This window comes from Urtica dioica, chromosome 10 (genome assembly GCF_054948205.1).
Source record: "Urtica dioica subsp. dioica isolate 48M chromosome 10, U.dioica_male_clone48M_v1_H2, whole genome shotgun sequence".
In the NCBI taxonomy this organism is placed as follows: domain Eukaryota; kingdom Viridiplantae; phylum Streptophyta; class Magnoliopsida; order Rosales; family Urticaceae; genus Urtica; species Urtica dioica.
Window position 1 is genome coordinate 14,034,802 of NC_142765.1, and position 14,999 is coordinate 14,049,800.

General features: G+C 41.4%; 1 protein-coding gene across 2 annotated transcripts; it reads right to left on the bottom strand.

Moving 5' to 3' along the window:
• Window positions 1-278: 278 nt before the first annotated feature.
• LOC149383447 (cytochrome P450 71AP13-like) lies at window positions 279-3,033 on the bottom strand. Of its 2 annotated transcripts, none has more exons than XM_089628876.1 (2): window positions 2,006-3,033; window positions 279-1,139 (listed from the first exon to the last, which is right to left on the bottom strand). In XM_089628876.1, exons 1-2 carry the CDS (start codon window positions 2,909-2,911, stop codon window positions 492-494), a joined length of 1,554 nt encoding a protein of 517 aa, XP_089485002.1. In that variant the 5' UTR covers window positions 2,912-3,033; the 3' UTR covers window positions 279-491. The 2 variants fall into 2 exon arrangements, with proteins under 2 accessions (XP_089485002.1, XP_089485003.1); XM_089628877.1 differs by having other exon boundaries at window positions 279-1,103; window positions 2,006-3,030.
• Window positions 3,034-14,999: the final 11,966 nt, after the last annotated feature.

Genomic DNA, 14,999 nt, shown 5'->3' on the forward strand with positions numbered 1-14,999 from the left:
CCGAGAAATTTAAACGAGAAACAATCTAAAAATGAATGAATCCAAAATAGTAACTATTTTTAGTAAACATATTACGGATCGTATACGTCAGAAATATAAATGGACAACCTAATGAGATTTATAAGGTACAATTATTCAGCTCATATATTGCCTATAAGTTTAAGGGGTTGATACTTAAACAACTGATGTACTATTTGGTTTGCAATAGATTGTGAAAATTTAGATATTACTAATCAAACCATAAAGCATTCTTAGATAAAAGTAAAAAAGTATTATAATACTTGTTGTGAGGAATACAACCCTCACTTGCACGACAAAAGTATTGCCCTAATTATGTGTTTACTACACTCATTGCACTTACAAGACATCTTACATTTAAAAAACAAAAAACAAATATCTTAACTATTCGATGTGCTTTGTTTGTTATGCCGAAAACTATATACTAATAGTATTACATACATTTGCACATATAGCTAATCAATTTGCTTTTATTATACAAATCGTGGCTTGGCAAGCACTTCCAAGCCATGTTTCCTGTGCATCGTGATGCCAAAAACCTCGGTCATGTCCAGATCTCGTGCCCTAACGCCATGTGGAAGTTCCCAATCGAAGCTGTGGAGAATCTGAGCGAGAGCGATCTCAATACTAGCCATCCCGAATGCGATTCCCGGGCAAATCCTTCGGCCGGCCCCAAAAGGTATGAGCTCGTAGTCTTGTCCTCTGAAATCGATCGGACTATCCATAAACCTCTCGGGCATAAACTTCTCTGGATCTTCCCAGCTTTGTTGGTCCCGCCCAATCGCCCACGCATTGATGAAGATCCTAGTTTTGCTCGGGATATCGTAGCCGTCGACTACCACGTGTTCCATTGACTCTCTCGGGAGCAAGACCGGGGCCGGTGGGTGTAACCTGAAAGTCTCTTTGATCACCGCTTTCATGTAGTGTAGTTTCGGGATATCTGTCTCTGAAATCGTTTTTCGATCTCCCAAAATTCCTCGGACTTCGATCTGTGCTTTTTTTAGGCTTTTGGGGTTCGTGATCAGCTCCGTCATCGTCCAATCTAGGACGATGAACGTCGTGTCGGTTCCGGCGGCGAACATGTCCTGCGACCAATAAGTAGTCATTTTATTTTTACACGTCTGAATTTGATATAAACTCAGAGTTTAATACAAATGATAATATATCAGAATTACATTGTACCCTTTTTTAACGTCATGGTGAGAAAGTAAATTTTGCAGCTGGTAATTCCAAGGAAATAATTTGTTTAATTCGAATAAGTTTTTCATTAAGTAAATAGTCACATTTGCAGTTTGACATTGTTAAATAACCAATGTTTCATAAATTCTAAGTAAATAACCACTTTTATATATTTATAGACGTAAATCTTAGAGAAATAACCACTTTCATTTATTAGGTCACGTCATTTTTATGACTATTTATCTAAGATTTATGAAACGTTAGCCATATAACAATTTCAAACGTTTTAATTGGCTATTTACCTAAAAAAAAATTATAATACTTTACATTTAAAAGCATACTTTACGAGTACTATTTCTTTTTCTTTTAGTATTTATAATTAGTGTTTTGGTCCCTAAGTTACGATTGTGACATAGTGGTCCCCATAACTATTTGTTTTTAGCATTTTTATACTTTTGATTTTACAGTGTTTTTGGTCTCCCTTAAATCAACATATACACAACTTTAAACATATTTACAAACTAAAATTAATTAAGTTTGTTCTAGGTGCTGAATTTCATAAAAATATTTAAAAATATAATATGTTCTAGGTGCTGAATTTCATAATACTTTTGCAACTATTTCAACTAAAACACTCAAAAGATTAGAAAAAATAAATTAAAGACCAAAACACCATAATCATATAATAAAATAAAAAAATAAAAAAGTAGCCACCAGCCCACCACTGCTAGTAACAACATTTCACAAACCTTTAAATTCTGAAGGAAAAATAAAGAACAGAAAAATTAACATTGTGCAAAATCATTACCAGAATGAGAGCCTTGACGTTGTCCATGGTCAACGAGATGTCATCGTCACCGGAGCCGTTTCTCTGAATATCAAGCAAAACATCCACAAGATCCTTAACCGTCTCAAGCCTCTCTCTCTTAGGGTTCAGATGTTCCCCGACGATTTGATCGAAAAGCTCGTCAAACTTCTTCGAAGTCCGAACGAGCCTCGACCTGGTCCCGCTCAAGAATCCGATCACAGACTCCACGGAAGGAAAGAAGTCTCCGATGTCAAGTCCTCCCAAAAGCTCCTGATACTCTTCCAGAAGCTTCTGGAAGCCCTTCCGGTCGAAATCTCCACCTTCCGTGAAGTCCCTCCCGAAGCAAACCCTACAAACCACGTCGTTCGCGTAAAGCCCTAGAACTTTGCTCATCTTGACCGGCTCAGGGTACGGCTCGGCGAGCCGACTGACGAGCCGAGAAACTTCTTCTACTCTCACGGGCGCGAACAATTGGACTCTCTTCAGGCTCAAAAGCTCGAGAATGCAGACCTTTCGGATGTATCTCCAGTACGGTCCATACGGAGAGTACGCCATGTCCGTACAATTGTAGAAGAGGTACTTGGCGCCGAAGATCTTCGGTCGGCTCGCTAAAGCCAAGTCGTGGGTCTTCAATACTTCCTTGGCGAGCCGAGCAGAGGAGATCACGACAGTGGATACTTGGCCGATGTTCAACCGGAGAATTGGACCGTGTTTTCTGGCCAAGTTGAGGAGAGAGATGTGGGGGTTTCTTCCGAGCTGGTGGAGGTTTCCGATGATCGGAAGCCTCGGAGGGCTTGGTGGAAGGTTCAGTCTCGGCTTGGTTTTGGTGAAGAAGAACAGCTTGAGAAAAACGACAAGAAGAATTGTGGGTAAGAGAAGCCAGTTAGCTAAAAGATGATCACCCATTATTGTTATTGAATAGACTAGCTTTTTTTTTTTTCGTTCTTGTGTACGCTTACACTCTCATCTATGGTAATATTTTGGAGACTGGAGAGGTGAACATTTTTATGGAATCCTTGTATTTTTTTTTCTTTTTAGAAAGGAAATATCTATATTTTTTTAATCAAAAGAGCGAGCTTTTCAATCATCGAGAAAGTCAACTAATAAGTTCAAATCTTTTTGGGGTGTAGCGTAGAAGTGACAGATATATTTTATTCGTTACGACGTGTGGAAGTGTGGAGCTGATATTTTTAAAAGATAAGTGTATATAATGGACAGCCGATAGAGATAGACCAGTGATGTGGGTGGACACTGGAGTGTATATCCAGTAGTACGATACAAAACGTTGATTCTATAACGCTTAAAAACAGTTATATAATTATTTTATAACGTTTGTTGAGCGATGTAGAATCCAACGTTGTAGAAATTTTTACAACGCTTAAATATCCGTTGTAAAATCATCGCGCTTTCTACAACGTTTAAATATCTATTGTAGAATCCAATGTTTTATACAACGCTTAAAAATCCGTTGTAGAATCATAACTTCTACACCGGATGTCTAAGCATTGTAGAAGCTTCTACAACAGTATAAATCCATTGTGCAATTTTCAAATAATTAAAAAAACTCTCGCCGCGGCGAGATACTTCAACAAAGGATACTTTCACTACTACAAATAAGCCTTTCTGGTGCGGAGGGGCATTAGGTGCGACAAGTTGCATCTAATTGGGCATCAGTTGCGACTTGTCGCACCTGAAGGGCTCCAGAAAAGAAAAAAAATTCGCTGATTTTAAGTGGTATTGGGTGCGACTAGTCGCACCTGAAAGTCCAAAAAAAATTCGGCGCTCAACTTCTCCCCCTCATTTTTTTCATTTGTCTGACGTGGAATTAATTTTAAAGTTTTTTTTTTACTATCAGGTGCGACTTGTCGCACCTGATATTGTTTTTAGGTGCGACTTGTTGCACCCATTTTAGTATCAGGTGCGACATGTCGCACCTGATTACTAGGGTTAGTTTATAAAACACAATTTCCTGGTTCGTCTTCTTCATTTGGTCACAGCCGAAAAAACCAAACCCTCCCTCCATCCCTCCGCGAGCCACCACTGCGAGCCACCACCGTGAGCCACCACCATCTCCCTCCCTCTCTCTTTTCCGAGGTACCACCGCGAGCCACCACCGAGGCCACCACGGCGAGCCACCACCGTGAGCCACCGTCCTCGCCGCGTCGCCTCAGCCCCGTCCTCGCCGCGTCGCCTCAGCCCCGTCCTCGCCGCGTCGCCTCAGCCCCGTCCTCGCCGCGTCGCCTCAGCCCCGTCCTCGCTCTCTCTTTTCCGAGCCACCGTCCTCGCCGCGTCGCCTCAGCCCCGTCCTCGCTCTCTCTTTTCCGAGCCACCACCGCGAGCCACCGTCCTCGCCGCGTCGTCTCAGCCCGTCCTCGCCGCGTCGCCTCAGCCCGTCCTCGCCGCGTCGCCTCAGCCCCGTCCTCGCCGCGTCGCCTCCGCGTTGCCACGCCTTGTACCTCGCAGCCCCGTCGGTGAAGGTTAGTGGTTATTTATGTTAATTAAATTAATTGATTAGTTATAGTAATTAGTTAGTTAAGTTCATAAATTAGGTAAATAAATTTGTTAAGTTGTTATTTATGTAATTAATTCACATGTTTATAAAAATGCTAATTAGTTATTACATTTTAATAAGTATGTTAATATGTTAGGTTAATAAGTAGTTAATTTAATTAACTTGTTGATTAATTTGTTAATTTAATGAATGAAGTATATTTGTGTTTAATAAGTACATGTATTAATTATTGTAGTTATAATTGTTAATATATATAGTGTTTATAATTAGTTTAGTTAACTAATTAATTTGTAGTGGAAATCAAATTGGTTAATAAGTTGTTAGTTTAGTTAACTAATTAATTTGTAGTTTAATTGTTAACAATTTGTACTTAATAATGAAATTGGTTATATAACTAATTTTAAATTTTAAATGTTAGTTTAATTAAGATTGAAATTGGTTAATTGTTTAAACTATAGATATTGATAAAATGTTGTGACCGAACCACAGAGGCTCGGTTTAGGACTTAGTTAATTAATATGATAGTTTCTGGATGGATTTTAAATGTTTTTAAAGTAGTTTGCAGGTTTTTGGTTTAACAATATTATAGGGGAAACTCTGCCAAAATTTCGGTAGAGTTTTGAACCAATTAGAATCGAAATCCACTAGAAACAGTCCATTTTAAAAAACAATCCATTTTCCAGGATTGTTTCCAGGATTTTGAGGCGCTTTAGTATCTTTCCCACAATTTCTACAATCCATTTAAAAAAAAATAAGATACCTTTCACAGTCTCTCTCTCATTCCCTCTAAATTCTCTCTCGGTCCGTTAGTAAGATCGGACTTTCAATGCTAATTAATAATTCTCTTTGTCTTTCTCGTTCAGCGAAATCAATGTCTAATCCAAGTAGAGATTGGGTTACCGAGAACGAGAGGTTGAGCTTGCAGTATAAAACAGGGGTTAACGAGTTTATCTGCATTGCAAGCAGACAACCGAACGAAAATGGCCAGTATCGTTGTCCTTGCAAGTCTTGCAACAACGTGAGATGACATGCCATCGGGGTCGTAAGGCATCACCTCCTAGACAATGGGTTTACCCCAGGCTACACAGAATGGTATCATCACGGCGAGCGCCTTGTCCTTACTCATAGTGAAGACCCCATTGGAACTGATCAGAGAGAAGTAGAAGGATTGCACGAAGCCCTGCATGATATCATGGACCACGAGGATTTCGACGACTTTGCGGATCCGACCCCGAGCGAGGTGCGTGCGGAGGAGCAAGTGGAAGACTTATTTGCCGAGTTGGAAGCGGAATTGTATCCTGGATGCAAAGAGTTTTTGTCTTTGTCGTTCTTGGTTTCCTTGATGCACATCAAAGTCACGAACCATTGGACGAACAAGTCATTCACAGAACTCTTACCGCTCTTGAGGAAGTCTCATCCAACCGGTAACCGAATTCCGGAAAAGCACTACGAGGCAAAGGCGAAACTGAAGCGCTTCGGCATGGGGTACGAGATGATCGACGTGTGCACAAACGACTGCGTCTTGTTTCGAAAAGATCTCGAGAAAGCTGAAGTGTGCCCAATTTGCAACGAGAGCAGATGGAAGCCGACTGGGAAACAGATACCGCAAAAGATATTGCAATATTTTCCCCTGAAAGATCGATTGAAACGGTTGTACGCCTCTCGACACATGTCGCTTCAGATGCAGTGGCACGAAAGAGATCGCGTTAGAGAAGAAGGCGTTCTGCGACATCCTGCGGACGGTACGACGTGGAAGAACCTGGACGAGAGATACCCAGAATTTGCCGAAGAGCCTCGGAACGTGCGGCTTGGATTAGCTTCTGATGGGTTCAACCCGTTTGGAGAAATGAGTCTAGCGTACAACATGTGGCCTGTGGTACTGACTGCGTACAACTTGCCGCCTTAGTTGTGCATGAAGAAAGAGTACCTTATGCTGACGCTTCTGATTCCCGAGCCGAGCTCACCAGGAAAAAACATGGACGTGTTCTTGCAGCCACTAGTTAAAGAGCTGAAAGAATTGTGGGAGACGGGATTCAACGTTCGAGATGGAGCCAACGATGAAGTGTTTCGGTTGCGTGCTGCGCTACTCTGGACGATAAACGACTTTCCGGCTCGATCGTATATATCGGGATGGAGTGGCCAAGGGTATCTCGCTTGCCCCACGTGCAACCTTGACACGCCGTCACTGAAAGTCAGAAACAGAATTGTGTACTACGACCATCGTCGATTTTTGCCCACGCGTCACCGATTGAGGAAAAGTAGCGATCACTACACAAATCGCCACGAGAGACGCAGTAAACCCAAGAAGTTGACTCTGCAAGACATACTAGCTCAGTTGGCTAGTGTTTCTTGCACGAAAACTGGCAAACACGCTGGTTTAGTTGGCAGAAAACGAAAGCGAGCCGAGAGTGCGCTTAATTGGGCGAAGAAAAGGTGGCGATTGGGAAACTGTTCAGGAATGCAATCATCGAGGGATTTAGGACATTCCCGAAGTTGACCCTACCACATCAGCCTTGGCCCCATTGACAATAGAATTGTCAAACATCGAAGGTCTAAATCATCGACACGAAACCGCTGAAATTGAGCTAGTCAGTATCGTTGACGATGATGAAGAATTTGATGAGGATAATGAGGCACGCATCGTTTTTGAGGGAGAAGATGTTGATGTAGATATAGAAGAAGATACTAACATTATAGGCAGTGATGATGATGAATGAGTAATATTTATCTAATATGTAACCACGGTTTTCGTCCGCCATATGTGAGGGCATTTTAATAAAATTTCGTGGTGTCGTCCACGTTTCTTTGTTTTCTAATTTTATTTTCTTCTTATAGGATGTCGACTGGAGCAGGTGGAGGCGAGGATCCACCACAGACGCCGGGATCCTCCGGTTCGAAGAACACACGTGGACCAAAGAAGGGTCTCGTGTCAGCGAGAGCAGGGGTAGGGACTCCTGGTGCGAATGTAGTTCGCTACGATCGGCGACACATGATGTTCTACCAGGACATCAGGGAGCAAAATCCCTTGATCGGCACCTTCTCGAACCGTCTTGGAAACTTGATTAAGGCGACGTTTCAAGGACACTCAAATGACTGGAATGAAGTCGAGCCTCAACATGTGATGGCCTTTATGACCGCAATCCATAACGAGTACCGTTTTGTGTACGAGGATCATGCAACTGGCGAGACAGTGCCAGCTGATTGCATTCGCAACGAGATAGAGTCTACTATCATTCGCGAAATGAAGCGGTTGCGACGCAACCAAAAGTCAAAGTTATCATCTAGATTCTTCAACAAGTTTTGCGGGAAAATAGAGCTCGCCAGAGAAGAAACACCAAAGGGCTATACGCACGAGGCTTGGTTGAAGGCAATAGAGGTGTTCAACACACCGGAACATAAGGTATGAGTTGAACATGATTTTTTTTTCTCATCGAATCGAATTAAATGAATTTATGTCTCGCAGGCAAAGACTGACCGCAACCGACAAAATGCGAAGAAGAAGCAGACAAAGGCCAGACAAGGGTCGATACCTTTTTTCGCTCATCGACAGAAGAGCGTAAGTTGCTTAATTTTTATTAACATTAGACACATTAGTCTTATTTTGATGATTAAAACTTGCAGAGGAAGGAGGATGGGACATTGTCCTCCGCATTAGCGACGTGGGAGAAAAAGCATCAAGATATTAACGGCAACTGGACAACGCCCTTCGCGAGTCAACAATTTGTAAGTTACTTTATTTAATTACTTAATAATAATTATATAATAAGTTTATTTGGTGTTTTTGTAAAGGCGCGAATCAACGCCCAAGTGGCAGATATTTTGCGACAAGCGGAGGAGAGAGGCGAAGAGGTGAGCCTCGAACGCGCAGAGGAGTATGCGATGCATGACGTTCTCGGGCCACGCCGTGATTGGGATGTCGGGATAGGACCCACGACACCAGTTGGGGCTTTGAGTGTGGCTCGAGCTCAAGATGGAAGCTCGTCTGGTTCGTCACCTCAGTCACGCGCCGATCCAGTACTGTATACCGAGTTGCAAGCTCAGTTGGCAGCACAACAAGCTCAAATGGCGGCACAACAAATGCAGATGGAAGAGATGCAGCGACAGCTGCTCTCGTTTACACAGATGCATACTCAGGCTTCCCTTACGCCGACATCAGCGGCAATGGCTGATAATTAAACGCCAGGTTCTGCGGAGTTTCAGCGTGATCGTCCTAGCGGTAGCGGCAATGGCCGAGGAGGAAGCAGCAGTGGCCGCGGAGGCAACTTATTTGGAGGAAGAGGAAATTCCTCTATAGATAAGTTTTATAGGCAACAAGGAAAATAGTTGCACTTGTATATTTTTATATTAGCGAACAAACTCGTATTAGTTGCTTGTATATTAAAAATATTTTAATATGAAATATTAATTTCTAATTCTAATTATAATTCTAATAATATTAATTTCTAATTCTAATAATATTATATTCTAATTCTAATATTTGTAAAAAAAAATTTAAATAAATTGGGAATTGGGTGCGACTAGTCGCACCCAATACTATGGCGGGAAGGGTATTGGGTGCGACTAGTCGCACCCAATAAGTTGGCGGGTAGGCTATTGGGTGCGACTAGTCGCACCCAATACGTTGGCGGGTTGGGTATTGGGTGCAATAAGTCGCACCCAATAGTGCCTTATTCTTAAGTTCCCATGGAAAAATAGGCGCGACTTCAGGTGCGAAAAGTCGCACCCAATAGTGTCGGACCTAATAGTATTAGCTGCGGAGTTTTAGGTGCGACGGAGTCGCACCTAAAGTCGCACCCGATAGTACTATCGGGTGCGACGTTGTGGGCATCAGGTGCTACTTTTGTCGCACCTGGTGCCCATATTTGAAGTAGTGTTTAAACGTTGTAGAATCATCTCGCCGAGGAGAAAATTATACGTCGCCGCGGCGCTTGTTTCGCCGCTGCGACGTCATTTCTTAGCCGCGGCGAAGGTATTCTACTACGTATCCATATGCGTTGTAGAAATGGTATGAATTTTTTTTAAAACTCGCCGCGGCGAGAGTAAGATTTCTAAAAAGCCTGCTCTCCGTATCTTCTCTTGTCGCGGCGAATAAGATTTCTCACCGCGGCGAGAAAACTAAGTCGCCGCGGCGAGAATCATTTTTTTTTATCCAAAATTAGTTTTTACTCGGTACTGAAACCCGTTGTAAAAAACTAGTACCTGAAAATAATCTTCAATCCAAAAAATAATATCTACATCTTCAAAACATTCAAAAGCAAATATTTACATCTAAAACTAATCCAAAATTCAGTAAAAAAAAAACTAACTAATCATCACAATTAATAAATGTTTGTACATAAGTTACTCATTCTTCCTTAACTCTCTCTAAATCATCATTTCTATAGGATTTCTTATTTTCTAATTTTCATACACCTCCTACGACTATATCGCGCATATAGGAAATCACAAGATACCCGCATTCCGTGTTTCTGGTTTGTCTCGGAGCGTCCCAAGCCTTGATGTACGTTGATTGGCCGTTACTTTGGGCGTTTTGGAGCTCGAGCTTGAAATCCACAAGAACCCTATATAACACGGAGATCATAAGAGAAAAACCCACTAGAACGATTTATAATAAAAATAATTCAAGAAATCAAAATATTACCTTTTTATCAATCTAGTTAAATCGATATGGATTTTATTTCTCAACGGGTCGAAGAACATAGCGCTATCTCTTCAAAGGTCGAGGACAACGAGCATCCAATAATTATCTTTGTTGTACGGCATCAAAACTTGTTCCCCGAATTTGCATTGGTACCACCTTTCCAACGTCCTTGACTCGTTTTGACAAATAAGTGTCCTCGTCGTTGTTTACGATGTACGAACTTAAGCATTGATTTATAAAACAATAGTTTCGAGTCTTCTTTGCCTTTTCTAGCCTCGAGCGTAGATAATTATGACAAACAAGTATTTAGTTGATCAAAACACTAAATATTTAATATCAATATTAAAAAACACATATAAAGAAAATACTTTCTCCATATAAACCGTTATGCTCCCCGCCCCAATTTCCAAGTATTGCAAAAACTCGGAAACATCTTTAAATGACATCGGAATCGAGATAGCGGCGAGACTTGGACTAACATTGAACATAACCACATCCCCTTCCGGTAACATTACTTTGTTTGCATATTGAGTGAGCAATCGAAACTTGGGATTAATCACCTTGTACGAAATCTTTTTAGCATCATCGATGTTCGGTTCACTCTTAAACCGAGCTTTGAGAGTTGTTTGACAACCGGACCGCGACTCTCTATTCCCGTGTCCAATTCTATCAATCTCTTTGGCCACGAGACAAACCCCCCCATATAGCATCTTCAATGGTTTGAGCTTCTTCGGTGGAAATTGGCAATTTTGCTTTTTTTAATAAAAAACCCCCAAAACGGTCACGCGTAAATTTCCTTCCTCCAAAGGTGAAAAGGGAACTATGCTCCCATTCGTGTACGCTCGCCCATTTGAAAAATGAATCGTGCCTCCTTTGACAGTATCATCAATGAAAAGAAGACACTCGACGCTTTCATCCGAACTCGGTGTCACCGGCGTGGTTGGATTCAATGAGCAACTAGCACGAACATTATTGGGTTTTTCCACAACGACAGGATCGATCTTCTGACGATCATCAACAATGATAGGATCGATCTTCGGACGATTGCTTTGGCCTGTTTGAGATTTGTAAACAATTTTTCCGGTATTTGCTTTCCCATGTTCCGATGTTATTTTGAACATTTTGGTTCGTCTATACTCAACAAATGCTATCAAATCTTCTTCGGTGACACTTGTGTAGAATTTCAAAACACAAGCCGGTCTTTTTAAGGCGATTGATAGTTGATGATGTCTTTGAGTAGATCGTTGTATAACTCATGAAGAAAGTAGATTGCCGCTTCTTCGACTCTCATAAGGCAATCGTGTTTTTGTTTGATAGGAAATGTAAACCCTTCTAACATTTCGTTCCAAATCCGTTCTTTAATTTGGTTATTCTCTTTACATCTCCAATCGCGCATCAAAAGTGGAACGTATTCCTTTAGCTAGCACGCCAAAGTAACTCGACAACTCGTCACCCTCCTTACTAAACCTGGCCTAGCGGTAATAACCGCTAGTCCCATCCCGCCCGAGCCCGGACTCCCGTTGTTTGGCCAAACGGGACTCCCGTCCCGTTAACTAACGGGACGGTAGCGGGATATGCCTAACGGAATTCGGACCCCGTTAGGCAAAAAAAAAAAGAAAAAAAATTATAAAAAAAACTTTTTAAAAGAATTTAAATAATTAAATAGAAGGATGTAATTGATAGGATTTTAAACTAAGTGGGTAGAAAAAAAGAATAAAGAAGAATGTAAATTTAAAAATGGGCCTCCTAAAAAAACTCACCGACCCCTAAAAAGGTGCGACGGCGAGGAAAAAGAGCACCCCTTTCCTCGTTAATAATTTGAAAATTTATCTCGGACAAGGGCCGGGATATCCGTTCTATCATCGATGATGCGGCCCGCTCTACTAAAAGCCGCCTCAGATGACACGGTTGAAACAGGGATGGTGAGGATGTCTTGTGCCATAGATGACGAGACCGGGAACCTCCTTGCATTTTGTCTCCACCAAACCAATAGGTCGATGGCTTTGTCATCCGATTTGACCCACTCGTTCCGATCATACTCTTGGATCTCCGGATGGGACCGTGCATCGGTTGCGCTCGACCTCGTCTGACTTGTCCCAGCTTCTTGTTGTTGAGGCAATGAGCTATAAGCGGGCGCGTTGACGAAGACATTCGTGTATTGGTGTCTTCTTCGATACTGCTTTTGTGATTGAGATGCTTGTGCTCAATATTCCGGTAGGAGTTTCGCATCGTATATCCTGAAAAGATCATAAAAAGCTTGCACGATCCTCGCGAGATGAAGTGCAACGTAATCTTGGTCCTTGAAATGGTTTCTAATGTACTTAAGAAATTTTTTTAAACCACCAATTTTACATCGGCAGTCTAGAATGGCTCCAAAACCGTATAATAATGGAACCTTTCCAGCCCCCCAATATTTTAAACACATGGTTGTCATTGCTTGAATACAATCTTTAAAAATTGTTTGGTTTTTATGTTTATCAAGATGTACAGCAATCGCGGTCATATTATGAAGACCGAGAATAGAAGTAGGAGTGTAAACAGCAGAGAGATAACAAGTTTCTTTGTAAAAAAATGTCGAGAAAAGAAACAAATGATTCAGCCATCCTAATATCATATTCGGATATAGCGTTTCGCCATGTTCGCTGTTGATGTAAGAAACAATAACATCGACATAATGCTCGGATAAAAAGTTGGTCAACATGAGAAAGGTAGAATTCCACCTAATTTTGTTATCTAGGTGAAATGTGCGCTCTTGGAGACCGTTTACTCTAAGGCGTCTCTTAAGCTCATCTACTCTAGAGGTTGAACTATTTATCCAACTAATGTAATTCCTATTCTTGTTGATCGAAGGGTCATAACTAGCAGCTCCGGCTTGAACTATGAGGTTTATGATATGGGTAGCACATCCTTTAACTCTCTAATCATGGCGTTGTTGCTTGTGACATTATCTAAGATTACAGATATAATCCTATCGGTCAAACCCCACTCAGCTATAACACTAACTATGATTTCTAAGATGATTTCACGAGTGTGAGAACCTTCTATCCTCGTAAAGGCTATGATACGTTTGTTGAGGTTCCAATCGTCGTCTATATTATGCACTACAACGCTCATGAAATCCATCTTAGATTGACCAGTCCAGATATCCGAGGTTAAGGCTACGCTATACCTACCAGATGATATTGTTTGTTTCATTTGTTCCTTTTCTCCTAAAAACCATTTTAGGTTATCGGATCGCAAGGCTTTCCTAGACATTATTTGAACGTTTGGAATTATAAAACTCATGAATCTAGCGAAGCCTTGTGATTCAATATGACTAAAAGATTGCTTGGTGGAAACAAAATATTCTACTAAATCACGTCTAAAGCTTACAGGATCGATGTGACTTACCTGGCTTGACGAGGTTCCAGATTGATTACCCTGGCAGTGCCTGTGATGACTCCACAATAGCGAAGTCCCGACTCTTGTGTTGTGAGCGCTGAAGATTTTGCCACAACTGTAACATTTTCTGGCTTTTTCACCGTTCACCATCACCTCTTCAAAGAAAGTCCACACAACGGACCTAGCACGACGTCGTGGTGGTTGTTGTTGTTGAGGTGGTGTTTTGTTGTTCTTGAGCACCTTCATGTTGTTGTTGTTGTCGTGCTCGTCATTGTCGTCGTTGTTGTGTCTCCTCTTATTGTTCACGTTGTCGAGGTCCTGGAACTTGACTTCGACGTTGAGGTGGTGGTAGTGGTACGTCTTCTTCTTCCTCCTCCTCTTCTTCTTCATTTGGATTTTGGGTTTCATCGTCATCTTATTCTTCATTTGGATTTTGGGATTCACAATAATGTTGCTCGAATTCTTGAAATTTTTGAAAAGCCACTTCGGATGGCGGAATTTGAGCTTGATAGGCTTGCTCAGGATCCATTTGAGGGTAGTATGGAACTTGGGTGTTTGGAATTTCGGTGAATTCCGAATGGCCGAAAGTAGGAGCAACATAATTTGGATCGAAAGAGTATTGGGTGGTTAGGTCGGTGGCATTTTGAGACAAGTGCAACCCATTTTCGTCAAAACGGTGCATTTGTTGACCTCGCAAAGCTCTGCCCCTTCGACCTTCTCGGTTGTGGGATAAGGATGCCATGAAAAATTGAGTTTGAGATTCGGAGAATTTGAGAGAGTTTGAGAGAAACGTGTGAAGAAAATGAATGAATTGGGGGGTATTTATAGATTTTAGTAACGGCTCTATTTAAACGGTAATATTAGCAACGGCTATTTTTTTTGGGCCGTTGGATCTTTGATCCAACGGCCGAAATTTAAAAAAAAAATAAATAATCGGGACTAACAGGATCACCGTATCCCGTTAGTCCCCTTAACGGGACTCCCGTCCCGTCCTGGCATGAGTAACGGGACTCCCGGTCCCGTTACTGTTCCTAACGGTAGCGGGGATCCCGTCCCGTCCCGCTACTGTTAGGCCAGGTTTACTCCTTACCCATTGGTTGCTCTTTATCATCAAATTGTACCGGAATTTTTTTACCGAGAGTTTTGACCTTATTAACCCGACTCATAAGAGTGTTTCTTCTTTTTCCTTTTTCATTGAAATTTAGCGCTAGTTGTCTTCTAATTTTTCTTTTACGACTATCGCTAGAAGTAGTAGTAGTGGACTACATTGAATCTAATAAACAAAATTCAAAACATAATCTCAATTTTCAACTCAAATCCAATTAAAATTTCAATTCATATCTAATCCGATTCTGAACAAAAAAATAATTTGAAACTCAATTCAATCTAATGTCAAATATGTTCCTACCTTCAAATCAATATCAAACTCAAATCCAATCACAATATAAACTCAAATCCAA

Bases quoted from the DNA above. Each gene is read 5' to 3' on its own strand.
- LOC149383447 (XM_089628876.1), bottom strand. From the start codon at position 2,911: ATGGGTGATCATCTTTTAGCTAACTGGCTTCTCTTACCCACAATTCTT. The intron at 1,140-2,005 runs GTAATGATTTTG...TATCAAATTCAG, and splicing joins ACGTCAAGGCTCTCATTCTG to ACGTGTAAAAATAAAATGAC.